This window comes from Gossypium raimondii, chromosome 5, assembly GCF_025698545.1.
Source record: "Gossypium raimondii isolate GPD5lz chromosome 5, ASM2569854v1, whole genome shotgun sequence".
Taxonomy (NCBI): Eukaryota; Viridiplantae; Streptophyta; class Magnoliopsida; order Malvales; family Malvaceae; genus Gossypium; species Gossypium raimondii.
In genome coordinates this window covers 15,948,788-15,966,342 of record NC_068569.1, presented here as the reverse complement: position 1 = coordinate 15,966,342, position 17,555 = coordinate 15,948,788, and the positions used below count along the sequence as shown (strand labels likewise).

The 17,555-nt window shown below is 31.9% G+C and overlaps 1 protein-coding gene across 3 annotated transcripts; it reads right to left on the bottom strand.

Annotated features, from left to right (window-relative positions):
• Nucleotides 1-14,433: 14,433 nt before the first annotated feature.
• LOC105770607 (NAC domain-containing protein 22) lies at nucleotides 14,434-17,326 on the bottom strand. Of its 3 annotated transcripts, none has more exons than XM_052631651.1 (7): nucleotides 17,214-17,326; nucleotides 16,684-16,728; nucleotides 16,342-16,510; nucleotides 15,985-16,232; nucleotides 15,783-15,905; nucleotides 15,099-15,420; nucleotides 14,434-14,974 (listed from the first exon to the last, which is right to left on the bottom strand). In XM_052631651.1, exons 3-7 carry the CDS (start codon nucleotides 16,502-16,504, stop codon nucleotides 14,751-14,753), a joined length of 1,080 nt encoding a protein of 359 aa, XP_052487611.1. In that variant the 5' UTR covers nucleotides 16,505-16,510; nucleotides 16,684-16,728; nucleotides 17,214-17,326; the 3' UTR covers nucleotides 14,434-14,750. The 3 variants fall into 3 exon arrangements, with proteins under 3 accessions (XP_052487611.1, XP_012447336.1, XP_052487612.1); XM_012591882.2 differs by having other exon boundaries at nucleotides 16,006-16,232; XM_052631652.1 differs by lacking the exon at nucleotides 16,684-16,728 and having other exon boundaries at nucleotides 17,214-17,314.
• Nucleotides 17,327-17,555: the final 229 nt, after the last annotated feature.

Sequence of the window (17,555 nt, the reverse complement as noted above, 5' to 3'; positions counted from 1 at the left end):
AGAGAGGGAGAGAGAAGCCAGCTTGGTTTGCGGCAAAATGGAGATTGTGGGAAAACTGAAATGACGGTCTTACCCTTGGTTCACATTTCAAATTTGAAAATAATAAAAAGAAAGGCAAAAGGGTTTTTGGAGCCAATTTAATATTTGTGTCTTTTTGGGGTCTGGAATTCGGACATGACAGGTTTGTCCAATTTGAAATCCTTATATTTAATTACACTTTAATCAATATTTAACTAATTTTGAAGACGACTTACCAAATAAAAAGTCTTGAAAAATAATTAAGTTAATGAAAGGCACAACATAATCTTGATTCTAAAATAATTGTTTCTTACACAATGTCAAACAAGTGCAACTTTAGTTTGAAGTAACCGATGTTTCTACTTCTACTTGTTTCTTTAGGCACATAATTACAAATTTACGGTGGATTAAAAGGTATCCTTTAACTAAAACTAAATATCATTATTACATGTGATTTAGGAAATGGGAAAAGATTCAAATGGAAGGCAACCTGTAATGTAAACCAATCAAATAATAATGTTATAATCAATCTAAAACAATAAATTCTTAAAATTTACAAATACTACACTGATTTATAGCATATTCAAGAGGTAATACAACACCATCATGGTCATCGTTATGGTATAATAATATCAAATTTTATTTAAATTTATTCATATTTATAAATTATAATCTAAACTCATTTACTCCTTTATATTGTTTTTTCTAAAATTTTACACATTAATAATTTAATATTCTTTTTATTACTTATATTATCATAATATAAAAAAATGAAAACTAATTTACCATAAACTTAAAAAATTGGGTCGGATTATATCCAACTCGAGCATTGAATTTAAAACTTAAAACTGGCTAATATTTTAAGGGAGGTTTTTTTTTTTTTCGAATGCTTTGAACGTGTCTTCAAACTTAAGCAGGTAATCTGAACCCAACTCAGATAAAAGTCATAAAACCGTAGCGCAGGCTAAACGAATAGCCGTAACGGATCCCGGAAAGAAAAACATAAGCGGGACCCATTCGGCGGGAGAGGCGTACCTGTCGTCGGTGATGTCTTATCCAGTATGGGATAACACTACCACCCTTTCCTGAATTTCCCGCCAGATTAAATCCATCACATCCGTTGATTTAGAATGATTTCATTCCACCGCCGTCAGATCATTTCTAAGGGAATGTAACCCTCTCATTCAAAGCTTTATTAAAAAAAAATAATGGTTTTGTTTTGTATTTTATATTTTTTAGTGGAAAAAGGCAACATCTGTAATGATAATAAAGTTGAAAGAAGCGGACACCTCAGCATAAAAAGTAAAACAATTAGGGACAATACAAAACAAATGACTGCAACCAAATCAAACAACTAATTTGTGACCTGATACGTAATCACAACCGTTGTTTGTCTTTATCGGACGTACTGTATGGTTTGGTTTGATTTTGGTTTTTGTAGGCATTGCTACACTGAATTTATTCAAAGGAGTGAAAATGTATGAAATTCAGGCTGAGTATTTCTTTATAGAAGTATTTTTGAAATAAAAAATATTTTTGGGATAAAAATATTTTTAAATAAGTTATTTTTTGAGAGAGAAAAATATTGTTCTCAATTTAAAATTTGGCTCAATTTTTTTTTAATTAGAAATTTTAGTTTCTCCTCAAAATCTTTTTTTTTTTAAATACTTTTAAGAAGTATTCTTAGACTAGGCCTGAATTAATTAATATTGGCCAAATAATGATATAATAGCCCAATTTACCTGGGCTTGTATAAATAACAAAATAATAATAATTAATACAGTCCAAAATCAAATACAGTGGCCCAAATGCTTAAGTGCTACCCACTAAGGGCCATTAAAATTTAAACCCAATTTGCCTAGACCCTATCCCAATCACGGAGGCATTAGCATAAAATCGAAGCGAAACCCTAGGGCAAACCCGATTACAAGCAGACTTCTCTCGTCCGCGCGTGTCAGGCCTCTGCTCTCACGTGCGCTTTCGTACCCTCCATATCCGCCACGAACACAGCCACATCAGCCCCATGTACCTGGAACGTCGCAAACAAACAACAAGCAGACAAAAGGACAAAACGGGCTAACAACAAATGGGCAACGAAATTACAACAAAAAGAGGGTAACAAAGGGAGAAAACAAAGGGCAAGGAAAGAAAAGAAATAAGGGGGAGCAGATGAGATTTTTGGGGGATTTTGATTATTTTTATTTTATTTTCTTGGATTCGGTTATAAAAGACCGATTCCAACACTGTAAAAGGAGATCCGATTTTGAAAAAAAGAATAAAGAAAAAGAGAACGATAAACAGTTCAAAAAAAAAAAGAGGTGATTCACTATTTGTTATTTTTTTTTATTTTTCTCTGCGTTTCTCTACTGTTTTCTTTGATTCTTTCTATTTTCTATACAAAAAAAGAGGAAAGAATAGGGGTTACCTACGTGTTTCACCGCGAAATCCTTGTTTGCTTCGCCGAGATCGGAGTTTGGCAAGGGTTTCAAGGCTGAAAAATTGGCAGAATTTGAGAAAGGTGAAGGGGGTTAGGGTTTCAGTGGTTTCGCAAGGCCTAAATCTCTTTTAGTTTTGTGTTTATATCAATCTTGGAACGGCGCCGTATAAGCTAATCTTAATGGCTCTAAAACAGCGCCGTATAGGCCATTGACCCGATGATCCGACCCAAGCACGACCAGATCCTCGCGTTTTGGTCTAGGAAGGAATATTTTGCCATTGGTCCTCCTGATTTGTTTCATTGTTTTAATTTGGTTCTTTTATTTTTCGAATTTGCCCCTTTGTTTTCAATTTTATTGTTTTAATCCCTTTAAAACGCAGTGTTTGAAAGTTTTGGATAATTTCCTGATTAGCCTTCCAGGTTACGCGCATCTTGCAATATTGTCCTCCATTTTAATTTATTTTTGTTTTTTTAATTCTGTTTTTTATTATAATTTAATCCTTTGTATTTTTTTTACTAATTAAATTTAACATTAGTTTTTTTTAATATAATTATTGTTATTACTAATTTTTCGTTATTATTGTTATTTTATTATATATTACTATTATTTTAGTATTATAGATTGCTATCATATTTATTTATATTTTCATTTATTCTTCAAATATATATATTATTTTACTATGTATTATTTTAAAATTACTTTTATATAGTTTTATTCCAAGTTGTTTTATATAATAATTATTTTAAAATCATCCTATACTATTTACTTTAAATCAATTTATATTAGTTATTTAAAGCTCATTTTCATATAATTTTTTTACCTATTTAAATCATTTTCCATATCTTGTTTTAGACTCTATTTCATTTTTTTCTTCATTGCAACTATATGTATATATTATTATGCTATTATATATATTAAATTCTCCGTTTTATATATGCTATTTATCTAAATAAATATATATTATTTTATATAATTTATTCTTAATTTTCTTAATTTTCGATTATTTCAAATTTTCCTACTTATTATTTGTTTTAAATATTTTATATTGTTAATATATCAATAATTTTCAATTTCTTTTCTTTCATGCCATCTTTTAGTTATTTCAAAACTTATGCATGGGATTTGTGTTTGTGTTAATTCTCTTGCTTTTTAGGTTTTACTAGTTTTTAATTATGGATTATAGTAGTTGCAAAATGTATAATATAGGTTTGTTGCCCTTATGTATATTGTATTGTTTATTTGTATTTTATTGATTCTTTGTTGCTCATTAGCTTGTATTTAGCTTACGATTTTTTCTCTCTCACAATCTACATTGTAATCCTCTTGTGTTTTATTTGTCAAAAAGACTACCTTCTAATCAAATATTAAAATCGTTTTATTCAAAGGTTTTCAAGAAAATGCAATACTCGGTATTTGGGATCTTCGAGAGGATTGAGCCCTAACGTATTGAGTTCCAATTTTTCTCGTAGAATCTAAATAATCGAGATTTTTTTAATCAAATATAAATAAAAAGCTCATTCTCGGGAATTCGATACGTGGTGTCCTAACGCATTGGATATGACATATTGTTTTCTTGAGACGAGGATTTTTCTAGCGAATGAAAATAAAGGCAATATTTGATATTTAGGAATTTTGTGAAATCGAATCCTAGCTTACTGGGTTTGATTTTCTCATTTGACCCAAATAATCAGATATCCTTCTCAAAATACATAGTTTTTAAAAGTCAAACTTAATTTTGAGGATTTGAAATGTTGCACTCTAACTTACCGAGTGTGACAATTTATTTCTTTGAAGTAAGTGAGCCTTATTATCCAATTCATTTTATTCAAGATAAAAGGATCATATTTTAAAATATTTTCAAATTTTCGACACTAAGACATTAAACAATCGATTCGGTACCAATTTTGGACGTTACAAAGGTGATAACCCTTCCTCGTGCGTAACCGACTCACGGACCTATTTTCTCAAATCTCGCAAACCTAAAATTATTTTAAACAATCGATTCGGTACCAATTTTGGACGTTACAAGGGTGATAACCCTTCCTCGTGCGTAACCGACTCACGGACCTATTTTCTCAAATCTCGCAAACCTAAAATTATTTTCAAGGTGATCCAATCACACCTTCCCCCAATATAGGATCGATGGCGACTCCCATTTTCATTTTCAAAGTCGATTCCCGTTTTTCAAATTAAAAGGTGGTTTCGACAAATGATTTAGAGGTTTTTTTTCCAGAGTTAAAATATCCACCATCGGTTGCAATGTTTAATCATTTCTTCATAGGTAAACGATTGGCTATGGAATATGCTTCATTCATATGAGTGGAGATCAAACCTCTAATCTCATGATTAATAGATCAAATGAGTTAAAAACCAACTTTTGTTTATTCTAAGTTTGATTTTGTGATTTTATCTCAACAATTTTATTTATACAAAATAGAAATTTATTCGTAAAATAAATTAAAAGTAGAAAGATGATGAATTTATATATGATTATTTTTAATTTAGTACGTGATCAAATTATCAAATGTCAAATCAAGAGATAAGATTAAATTTTTACTTATGGTTAAAAGCGATATTCTCTCTCTTCTTCTTTTTTTACTCTATCACCTATCTGGAAGGTTAATCCCTCGTCACCGCTGTCAACGCGACTAGCCTTTGCATCAACCGTTTCGGGGCTCTCTCCTACTTTCTTTCCTTTTCTTCCCTTCTATTTTCGGCACAATAAGTTTGAGGCCGTCCCATTTTACTTGTCTCATGGATCCCTCATGGTCCTCCACTCTTCATTGGACCTGGGCTCCATTTTCCTTCTGGGAGTTTCATTGGTATTTTGCCTCTGATTTTGGTGAAGCCTTTGTTCTCATGGTGGTCTAATGATGGCACCTCTTCGGGATCTCACTGGTTTCGTTTCTCGACGGTACTTGGTGTAATATCACCAAATCTACTTTTTGTGGATGTTGTTGTCGTTGTCTTAGATGTTGCTCCTCCTTCAGTTAGTTTTCTCACCAGCATTGTGGTGGTTTCGACGTTTATTTTGGACTTTACGATGACATGGGCTCTGCCAGAGACGTCCATGTCATTGGGCAAATTGCAATAACCTCTCGCTCTCTCCCAAAGCTTTCCCCGTCCCCTCCTATGCAGCGGCAACGAGGCAAGTGGTAGGTAGGGGTTTTGGTTGGGCTAAGTCTTGGGTTTTGTTGTATTTTCCTAAGCTTTTATCTATTTGTTTCGTATTTGATCCCTTTTTTTAATAAACCTTCTACGATGAGAAAAAAAAAAAAAAGGCTTTGCCGTAGCTAATAGATATCCAATGTAAGTTTCATCGCATATCTAAGCACTTAGACCACGAGTTGGCTTATGCTCCGAATTATCTTCATGATACTTCCTTTTCAGAATCCTCGTGTAATTTTAGAAAAAGATACCCCATGGAGACCAAAATAAATTAAGCACCTTTAGCATCCAAAAAATCTAAGTTGATTAACAAGGCTCCAACTTCAATGCAGACTTCTTCCGTCACAATAAACTCTATGGAAGAACTTACATGTGAGTTACACACAATAGGATTCAATTTGATGTTGGAGCATGGCGCTATTGGAACCAGAGATCTTGGCCTCCCAAAGTTTTGTTCATTAAATCCCTTAAATTTCTTGAAAATGTTAGTTTGACACCCAAAATTTTTAAAAAAATTCTCGCTAAGCCTTCTAAAAATATTCATTAAGCCTTCCAAATGTTCTGAAAATCTTAATTAACCCCAAAAACATAATGTCAAGATTTGCCATTGATTTGATGTCTATGTTTTTTCTAAGATTTCCAAACATATTAGTAAAAAAAAATGAAAAGAAAGGCAAAGTAATATGTTTTTTTTCTCTTTTCTAAAATGTTACAAATACAAGTTTGAACTTTGAACAACTAAAACTATAATTAAATAATCATAATGCACTATCAATTTGTAACTAGAATCAAAATTTAAAGATGAAAAAGTTACCAAATGTATTTTTAATAAATATTAAAATGCATCAAGGAGTAAAAGTTAATAAAACTAACCAAATCATATATTTAATATTAATAAGATGTGTATTAATATATATTTTTTATTATGTAATTTATTTATTCATTAATATGAAAGAATTATATGAAACAAGTGATGGCACATCATTTATATTATTTTTTAATAGTTTAATGTCACATCAAGTATTTTCATCTTAAATTTTAATTTTTTATCTTAAAAAATAAATTCAAATAAAAATTCTGAAATTTAGAATAAAATTATTAATTTAACATTAAACTACTAAAAAAATAATATCCGTAGAATTATTTTTCCTTCGTACATCGAGCAAAAGACAAATAAAGAAATTATATTTTGTAGTCTGTAAATACGATGCATGTATGGGCAAAGGAAACAACCAATCCTGGAAAATGAGATTGTTTGAGGAAATTAGGAAAGGAAAAGACCAATAAAGACATGGGAGCTAAAAGCGGACAACACACTGGGGGCTCCACCTCATTTTTAAAATTCCTTCTTTCGTGTTTTGCCCACACTTATTTCGTCTTCGCTCACAGGTCACAGCCATCTGATCTCAATTTCTCAATTCCACACTTTTATGTACGTACTTTAAGAAATAATCACAATTTTAATCCTTAAAGGTTACATTTTTTTTGTCAATTTTTATTTTTAGTTTCTTGAAAATAGTTAAATTTGAGTACTTGTAGCAGTCTAATTTCCAGTGGTCCCAGAAACAGTGATTCGAGATCACTAAATCCGACTAGTGAATTTTAAAAATTAACAAATAAATACATATGAGTCAAGTGTGATTATAGAAGAATTTTGGATTAGTGAATTTTGTGATTTAAAAAGAAATTAATAAGTAAATTGGGTCTAAAACGAGGTATCAAAACCTCAAACTCATAAACCGAGCCATAAATATTTTTAGAAATATTTATAGAGTGTTATTGAGTTGGTATTAAAGTTTCATTAAAAAATTATAACGTTTGGATGGTCAATTAATTAAAAAAACCAAATTGAAAATAGTGCAAAATTTGTTAAATTATGATTAAATAGCTTAAGTGACTAATACGGAGGGATTAAAAAGGTAATTAGGCCCAAATTATATGGGCTGAACGGTTTGGGCAAGAAAATCAGCAAGAAAACAAGGAGAAACAAGGGCAAAATTAGAAAATTCGCAAATTAAACATATAAAACAAAGACAAAATTGAAAAATCTAGAGATTTCTTCATAATTCATCTGCAAAAACGCCATAGGAGGTCTAAAACAAGCTGGTTTCTCATATTTTTATACCATGTGAGCTATATTCTTGCTTTTTCTTTCAAATTTTTATGTTTTGTGACTTTTACAACTAGGTCCAACTATTGAATTCGTTAGTTTCTGATTCCATGAGTGATTTTGTAAGTTACCATGAAGAAGTGCTGGAAGTTTTATGATGAATTATCATATATTTTAAGCTTTAATTTCATTGTATTATGATTTTATTAAGTGATTTTAGTAGAAAATGATTTTTAAGACCTAATTGTGAAAAAGCTAAGAATTGGGGTTTTGTACTGAAATTATAAATATCAAAGACTGTATAATAGCCTAAAATGATTAGATAAAGTGTTATTTGAGGAATAATTAGTTTGATTAAAGTGTTAATTGAGTAGGGACTAAATTGTAAAAACTATAAATTTTGAAGTAAAAGTGTAATTTCGAAAAATGAAGGGCATAAATTGTGAAGTGAATTAGTATTGAATTAGATGCTAATGAATGGAAAATTTTATATTTTAGATCGGGAATCCGAAGATAAACTCAGAAAAGAAAAAATATCAAACTAGTCCCTAAACTTTTACAACTCCTACAAATTGGCCCAGGTAAGTTCATACGGCTGAAATTTTATGATTAATTGTTAATGTGGGAATGGTTTAATGTATTAATTCGTGTATTGTTGTTGAATTATGATTATTGTAAAAATGTGAAAATCAAATTGTAAGTTCAAATTAAGGGATACGCAGGATTGAGTACGTACGTTCAGTAAATAGTGATGAATTAACAAATAAGTCCATGGTGGATCCATGATAAAGTGTGGAACGTAGGTATGGTATTTTAGTGAAGAAAACCATACTGAGTTGTGAAACGTAGGTATGATATTTCAGTAACGAAAACCATATTGAGTTGTGAAAAGTAGGTATGGTATTTCAGTGAAGAAAACCATACTGAGTTATAGCATTGTAAAGGATTCAAACAAATCGTGGCACCGGGCAAACGATGTACTCAAATCTGTAAGATGATCCTTAAATTGACAAGTATTTGTAAGTGCAATTGAAGCTAACTGTTGGAATATAAGTGGATATCTGATTTTGAGCTCGATTGAGTAAATTCATTGTTTGAGATTGTGGTTGGCAGGAAATGTTGTATTAGACTTGTTTATTATAATTGTTAGTGAAATTTTGGTGAGATTTTATTATGAGCCTATGAACTTACTAAGCTTTTTGTAAGCTTACTTGTGTGTGTTTATTGTTTATTGTAGATTGGCGTATATATATGTTCGGAGGATTGGATCTACATCAAGGATCACACTATCCAGATTTACTCCGGTAGATTTTGTTAAACATGTTTTTGATTTATATGACATGTATAGGGGTTGAAGTAATAAAGTAATAGTATGAATGATTAAGCATGCAAAGTAAATCTGAATGTGATGGTTGTGGTAGATATTGAAATATACATGTTTTAGCTTGAAATGGTTGGTTGTGTTTAAGTTCGGTAATGCCTCATACCCTGTTCCGGTGTCAGACATGGGTAAGGGGTGTTACAGTACTTAACTTTTCAAAACTAGTCGAATTACTTATTGCAATAGCCCGATTTTAGGCCTAGTCGGAATAGTGGTTTCGGGACCACAAATCCGATGAGAAAAAAAATGTAATGGCCTGAATTTTCAGAGGTGTCGAAACGGTGATTCGAGATCACTAAATTCGAAAAATGGGTAGAAAATATTATTAATTTAGTAAGTATAAGTTAAATGTGAAGTTAGGAAAATTTTTGAAATAGTGAATAGTGCACTAGAAATAAATATTAAAATAATTAGAATCGAAATGAGGTATCAAGACCTCGAGGATTTTAAACCGAGCCATAAATATTTTTATAAATATTTATGGAGTGTCAAAAAGTTATTTTTAAAGTTTCGTCAAGAAATTTTAAAGTTCCGATAATTAATTGAACAAAAAGGACTAAATTGTAACAAATGCAAAATTTTGGGAAATGATTAAATAGCTTAAATGATAAAAGGAAGAGGGCTTAAAAGGCAAATAGACCCAAGGTCTATTTGGGCTGGACGGCAAAGGCATGAAATCAGCAAGAAAGTAAGAAGAATTAAGGGCAAAATTGGAATATTGCAAAATTTGCTTAGTAAAGTTAGGACCAAAGTGGAATTATCTAGATTTCTCTTCATATTTCTGAATTCTCATCAGCTAAAAACACCATGGAAGGGCTTCTTCAAGCTGATTTTTCATATTTTTATTACAAGTAAGTTCAATTCTTGACTATTTCTCGAAATTTTTGTATTTTTATGACTTTTACAACTAGGCCCACTTGTTAAATTCATTAGTTTTTGATTTTATGAAAGAAGTTGAAAGTTGATATGAATATGTGCTGGAAGTATATGATGATTTAGCATGAAATTAGAGCTTTAAATTGTTCATATGCTGATTTTATTGAAAGAATTGAATAGAAAGTGAGTGTTTGGGACCTAATAGTAAAAGAGTTTGAAGATAGAGTTATATGTGAAAATTCTGAATTTCAATAGTTGTGTAACAAATTATAATGTCTAGTAAAGTATTAATTGAGAAAATTAGATCAATTGAGGGGTTAATTGAGAAAGGACCGAATTGTATAAACTATGAAATGTGGGGCAAAATGGAAATCAACATTTTGCACTAAAGCAGTTTTGGACAGCAGCAGTAGTGTAACTTTGAAAAATCACAAAAAATTGTAGAGATTGAATTAGAGGACGAATAAAATATGAAATTAAATCTTATTGAGTCTAGTTTCTTATAAAAGAAACGGTGTGAGCAATGGAATTGTAAATCATGAGATATAATAGATTTTGTGAGACAAGGTCAGAATGAATTCGGGTTCCCCTGTTATGACTTTGGAAAATCATTAAAGATTGTAAAAAAATGATTATGAGTTATAATTTATATGGTTAGAATCCTTAATGAGTCTATTTTTAGAAGAAACAAACGAAAACATCATCCGAATTTTGTACAATGAGATAATTAATTTTTAGTAAAAAGTGGTCGGAACTGTCAGACAGCGAAACAGGGGAAACTTTAAAGAATAAACTGTACTATTTGGCTAAACCAAAAATTCTGAAAATTTTATGGTATGAATATATGTGAGACTAGTTTCAGGTAAAATTAACGGATCTTAATTTGGAGCTCTGTAGATCCGGATAAAAATAATTTAGTGACTCTGACTCGGATAAACAGCTTTGAATATACATGTTAGTGAATATTGAAATTATGGTTAATGTTGTTTAAGTGTGTTATACACATTAAGGATGTGGAATGGAGAGGAGGAGGAGGAAAGTTGGGAAATATATGAATGATTTGTGTATAATTGGTCATATGTTTGATTATAATTGATAGATGATGAAATAGAAATGATGCTTAAATTTGTGCATTATTGGACATGGTTTAAGCTCATGTGTGAAAATAAAGTTTCATAGCATGTGTGTACGGTATATTCGGTATATGATTTGGCATGAAATAATGTCATGAATGGTTTATCGTGTGGTTAGTTCCGAAAAGAGTTATGTTTCAATACACTAGCTTGCAACTATGGTTGAATGATATGTTTATATCTTGTGTGATGTGCATGGGAAACAAGTGTGGAAAGATAATGAAATAGTAAGTTCATATGGCTGAAATTTAATGATTAAATGTTAATTTCATGAATTATATAATGTATGATGAAATGTATTTAGTGTTGAAAAGAGAGTAAAATAAAAATGCGAAAATCGAATAAATGATCAAATTAAGCGGAACGCCGGATTTGAGTACTTCTGATCAAGAGATAAAGAGATAAGTGGTAGCTTTAGCTACACTTATCTGATCAAGTGAAAAAGTGATAAGTGCTACACTTATCTGATCAAGAGACAAAGTGATAAGTGGTAGCTTTAGCTACACTTATCTGATCAAGTGAAAAAGTGATAAGTGTTATACTTATCTGATCAAGTGAAAAAGTGATAAGTGCTATACTTATCTGATCAAGTGACAAAGTGATAAGTGGTAGCATTAGCTACACTTATCTGATCAAGAGACAAAGTGATAAGTGGTAGCCTTAGCTACACTTATCTGATCAAGTGACAAAGTGATAAGTGGTAGCCTAGCTACACTTATCTGATCAGGGACAAGTGATAAGTGATCATACGTAAGACCATAGTTATACTATGGCAAAGTGAAAGTGAAGTACTCAATTTTCCGTAACCGTTCCCTAATTTGATTAAGGATGGTAAGTGACAAATGGGCCCAAAAGAATTAAAGTAAATGGATAAGTGGTAGTGTATTTATATCAGGACGATGTTGTTATTCAAGCTATAGTGATATTTTCATTGCAAAATTGAGAATTTCATAAATGTGTTATTGAATGGTATAATCAATAAACATTGAGTTAAATGGTAAATACGTATTAGTGTTGAACTTGATGTCATTGAATTGTACGTGAATTAAATGGAAATTGCTAGTGATATGATCTAAATCGTGAGCATGAGAAATTGTGAATTGAAGGAAATGGAAATGAAACATTGAATTGCATGAGTATGTATCGGGTCTCGTAAGCCCTAATTATTATGATTATAACATTTTGAGGATATACTGTGAAAAGTTATAGGAGCATGTTAATTATTTTGAAAGTTTTAATTTAGATGAAATTTTATAACTCGGTTAAATACGTTTACAAGTGCATGTGTTTTGGTAATGCCTCGTACCCTATTCCGGTATTGAATACGGGTTAAGGGTGTTACACTTATTTTTAAATAGAAATACAGATCAAAGCTTGAATTTTTTAAACATGTTAATCCACATGTCAATCCATGTAGAGTTCATGCTATTTTTTTATTTGTTTGAATGTTTTACAAATTTCAAACAATTTGTTAACGTGGTTATTGAAAAATATGAAATTGATTTTTAAGTGTCAAGGAAGTGCTTGCTTCCTATTTATTGAAATGTTTGAATGGATTGTGTTGATTATTTGGAGAATATTAAGCCCAACAATGAATGTAATATTACTTGTGAAACTCACATGGATGGTTGGATCAAATTAACTCACCCGAGACAATTCATTGCAACATGGACATTTGGATTGGATTGAAACTTTATGAGATTAGTTGCCCAGAGTCCATATTCTGTTGTATTACCGTTTAAATGGGATTGTTATAAATATTCTATGTTAGCAAGTCTCGAACAAAAATTTGTTTAAGGGAGAGAATTGTATAGGTTTTTGTACTAGGAGTTTTTATAACTTATATTGTTCAAGTTAGGGAACTTTTCTTAAAGTGCAAATTGTTAGTAAAACCGATTGTGTTTTTTATTTTACTTGCTAAGTTCATAGTGGTGAAAGTATTGTTCTTTAAGGTTCAAAAGTGAGATGAATCACCACTGGCCGTGTGATAGGTTAGGATCACTTGTTGTGGCTATTGAAGAGAGTGAATATTTCTCACTGAGCTAGGCTTTGCAAATGTATGGAAATCGAACTGCCTAAACAATTCCTATGTGTTCTCTATGTTTTCGATTTCCAAATTTGGCCAAAGAAGTGGCCACTTCCCTATCACTTCTTCCAAGCACTCGTCTTAAAATTGAGATGAGTGTAACTTTATTATTATTCAATGTTCCAACAGCATCGTAGCTAGCTTAACTCGCATGTTTCATATTACCTTTACAATGGGATAGCACAAATTACAAATAGTTACTAATTATGGGGTGATTTGACAAGTAATACAAGTTCAATAGTTAAAAGAGATAAAAAAATTAAATAGAAAGTTAAAATGATTTTTTTGTAAAGTTGAAGAGCCAAATTAAGTTCTTTTAAAGATGAAAAGTTACGGAATGATAATAGGCAATTTAATTTCCAACAAAAATAAAATGGATTATTTAATTAAAAATAGTGGATAGCTAGAGTGAATAGTTTTTTTTTTTTAAAGAAAGAAAAGATAACAACTATTCTTACAATGAACTGAATGATATTTAAGGGTGTTGATGTACTAAATACCATGGGTTTTCCAATGGAATATCGAGTTTAATCTAGATCAGATTATTACATAGACATATTTTCATTGGCGTCATAGTATATAGACAACAAATGTCCTAACATATGGTTACATACATATAGAGGAATTTAGGCAGACATGTGGGAGGAGGGATAAATTATGTCTAGTTTTTGTAATTATTGGTTGTTCTTTAATTACAAAGTGTGAAAATAAATAGAACAAGTCCAGCATGTACCCAAAGAAAGATTTAAAAAAACAACTCAGAATTATAATAAATTAAAGCTGGATCCCCAAATTAATGGTACCAAAGGCATTTCTACATTTTATTGGTGATTTCATTTAGTAGTAGTAGTGAGGTCTCATTTGGTTTGGTATCTAGGAAAAGTAAGATTAATCCAAAGTTTGCTATATGCGGTAAGATCTATGTTTTGATTTAATTTTGTCCATACTATTCATTAATCGAGTTAGTCGGATCTTAATTCAGGTGTGAAATTACGAATAGAACTTTTAATTTTATAAAATAATAAATTTATGTGAACGATAATAATTTTAATTAAAATAAATTAATAACGAGTCCAAGTATGATTTATATATAATTAAAATCAAATATGGCTATTAAATCAAAGCGTTATTTGGCATCAAAATTTACAAATTTATAAATTCTGACTCTTAAACTTGATATTTAAATCTGTTTTGATACTTCTATAAACTTAAATTACATCAAGTTTTAATAACGCATATAATATTGAACTAAATTCAAATTAAAAAAAGTTTCAAAACCAAGTATTACATGGAAGAAGGAAGTGATCGACCATTCTTAAAAAGAGGAAAGATCCACTGCTTCTTGGGCTTGCTAACTGAGACACTGGATGATCAAGTTTCTTTCTTTCATCATCTTTGAATAAGAATCTCATTACTTTGACTAATGCAGTGACTTTGCAGTTTTAGGTGCTGCTATACAGAACAGTACTTAATCTAAAAACATGTTCATTAATCATCTAAATTCCATGTTAATTTACTTTCTCTGAAATTACCATCCCATCTAAAATGGCATAAAGCAGAAGTACTTCTTTCTAAGCATTCCCCCTAAACTACCTCCCTTTCTTCTTCCACCATGGCTCTCCGATGGTTTACGAGATGACGATGGACCTTCCTCCACTTTGGCACGCTTTGCTACCTGATTGTTCGGGTCTCCACTCGCCCCAGTTTTGAAGGATTCATCATCCTCACTGCTTGAGTTGCTTCCTTCAACACTAACTAAACACCCTGCTTATAATAAAATCAAACATCAAAACCTAGGCATGGGAACAGCTTCATCTCACCAATCAAAGTAATGCTACAAGTAAAGAAGAACAATGAGATGTGCCCGGGCAAAGAAAGAAACTTGTACCTAAAGTGGCTGGAACCATATCCAACTCATTTGGTTTGTCGCCTGCCAAGACATCGAGCTTTTTACCTGAATCTTTTTGTTCTAAAATTTGTTCGTCGAGTTCTTGCAAAATAGCCAACGAGTCGAAACATTCGCCCGATGAAATGCTAATGGCACTTGAATTATCAGAACTCGAGGAAGGTGATGCTGGGTTATCAAGGTCCTTCAGTTCCAAAAAATTGCCTCCGGCAAAGAAACCGATATCATAACCTCCCGAGTCCGTCCCAAAGAGGTTCTCTCCTTCATTTCTCTCTGCAACAGCCAATGCTTCTGTCTCTTCATGCTTGTTCACCAACAAGTAATGACAAAATCTCAGAGACAAAAAAAAAAAAGAACACCAAAAACAACGTATACTTGTTAATGAATTGCTCATGTATTTTCTAAATCTGGTTGTCCACTGGTATCTTATTTATCCTAACTATAGAAAGGGAAAATTTTCCCTAAACAAATGTTTTAGGCGCATCTTGGCTGATATTTTAGGTAAATCCTAAAGGTGCGCAAAAGCCTAAATTCATAGTATGGTCTAAAAGCCATAAAGTTAAAAATTTTACAATAAATGTGCAATGGAATCTGGTATCCCCGAAAGGAAAAGAAAAAAACAAATCAAAACCCGAATCGATCAAACAAATGCGAAGACCGACATACCTGAGGGTTTCTTGAACTACTGTGAGCATCAAGATCAAGATGTGGAATCAAATGATTCCCTGTTCCATTCTCAACCATCTCATGGCTGGGAACAAGAGAAACTCGGCACAGGGAGCTGGTTTCCTGCATATAATCCAATCAAACCGGTTAACGGGTTTAGTTGGAATCGAAATAGGACAAACATGTCAACAAAGTATACGACTTTCCAGTTTCGATCAAGTACGTGTTTCTCCTTCTCGTCGCACATCCTCTTCACAGTTACGTTGAACATCTCCATCACCCACTCAGTTTTACGTTGACGAGGTTCTCGACCCTCGTAATATTCAAGACTTGTTCTCCAACCAATCATCTCAGAGTCGGAAAAAACTTCACGACCCTCCTCTTTGGTCTTCCACTCGCCACCTTCCGTATCGACTTCCTCCTTGGAGTTAATCAAGAACCAAACGCCTTCTGCAAGTAGCAATCAAGTGGCAAGGGCATTAGTTAAAGAAACCCTGGAAGAATTGATGACAACAATAACCCTAATCAGGGTTATTTGCAGAGAAGTTAAGCCGTTTACCAGGTAAATTTTTGGGGTCAATTCCGTAAGGATTTACGTGATCGATAACATTGTTTGGCAGAGGAGATCCACTGGTTATTTTAACGAAACAGGTAAAGAGTTCGTCCATATTGGTGCACTTGAAACTGATATCCGGTGGTGGAGCAGCTGCCGGCGTGGCCATCGTGATCTGATCACATTCAACAAAAATAAAAACAAGCTGATGAGCAAATTCTTTTCTTTTTTGCCTTGTTTGATCTAAACTTTGATTCGCATACTATTTTTCGGATATATATAAAAACAGAGCAGACGCGGTCAAACAAGAAGAAGAAAGAGAAGAAGGAGGAAACTAAAAAAACAGACCTCACTTCCGGTGTAATCGATTTGCTCGAAATTCAATCGTACACTCTGTTCACACAAAAAATAAATAAATCAAAATTTAAAGGAACCGATCGACAACAAACTTCGATTTTTTTTTTTTTGTGTGTGTGTGTGTGTACTTTCTGTTTAGTTTACAAAGAAAGTGTAACTGTAAACAAAGAAAAGGGAAAAAAAAGGGTATCTTTCAGCTTGGGGATCCCAGACAGAGGCATTGACTTTGTTTCATACCAACTTCTAGTCTTCTAATGCTAAAAAAACCATAAGAGAAAAACACTTTCACTTTCCTTATCTTTCTTTCCTTTTCTGATCAACCAAACAGAGACGACATCTCAGTTCATTTACAGATATATCTATATCTATATTACATATTCATATGGAATGGAACAACATCTCAGCTGGGTTACATGAACGAATTACTTTAAAAAAAACAATAGAAAACAAAGAACTTAACCAAAAAAAAAAAGAGAATGAAAAGGAAAAAAATATATTAGAAATAGAAAAAAAATCCTAACCAGATACTAAGCAGCCACCGCAGAGAGATAGTTTGGGGGGGGGGGGGTTCGCTTCCACAACGTTAGCAAAACTACGTATTTATAATAATGATGTAATTAACCCTGGTTAGGCACGTCGGTTCCTTATTAGTTAAACGAGTGGTAACACGAGGAGTATTAGTATTGGCTGCAATCATACAACTCCGGTGACAGTATGATTCCCTCCTAGTGTCGCGTGGCTTTGCTTTGTTTGCGTTTGTTATAAATTTCGTCATCGAAAATTTTAATTTCTACCGAAATATTTTATTATCCTCGTTAGGTAAGTTAAGCAAAACATTCTCAGTTTCTTTAAAAGTATTGATT

Bases quoted from the DNA above. Each gene is read 5' to 3' on its own strand.
- LOC105770607 (XM_052631651.1), bottom strand. From the start codon at position 16,504: ATGGCCACGCCGGCAGCTGCTCCACCACCGGATATCAGTTTCAAGTGC. The intron at 16,233-16,341 runs GTAAACGGCTTA...TGCTACTTGCAG, and splicing joins TGACCCCAAAAATTTACCTG to AAGGCGTTTGGTTCTTGATT. The intron at 14,975-15,098 runs GTACAAGTTTCT...TATTATAAGCAG, and splicing joins TATGGTTCCAGCCACTTTAG to GGTGTTTAGTTAGTGTTGAA.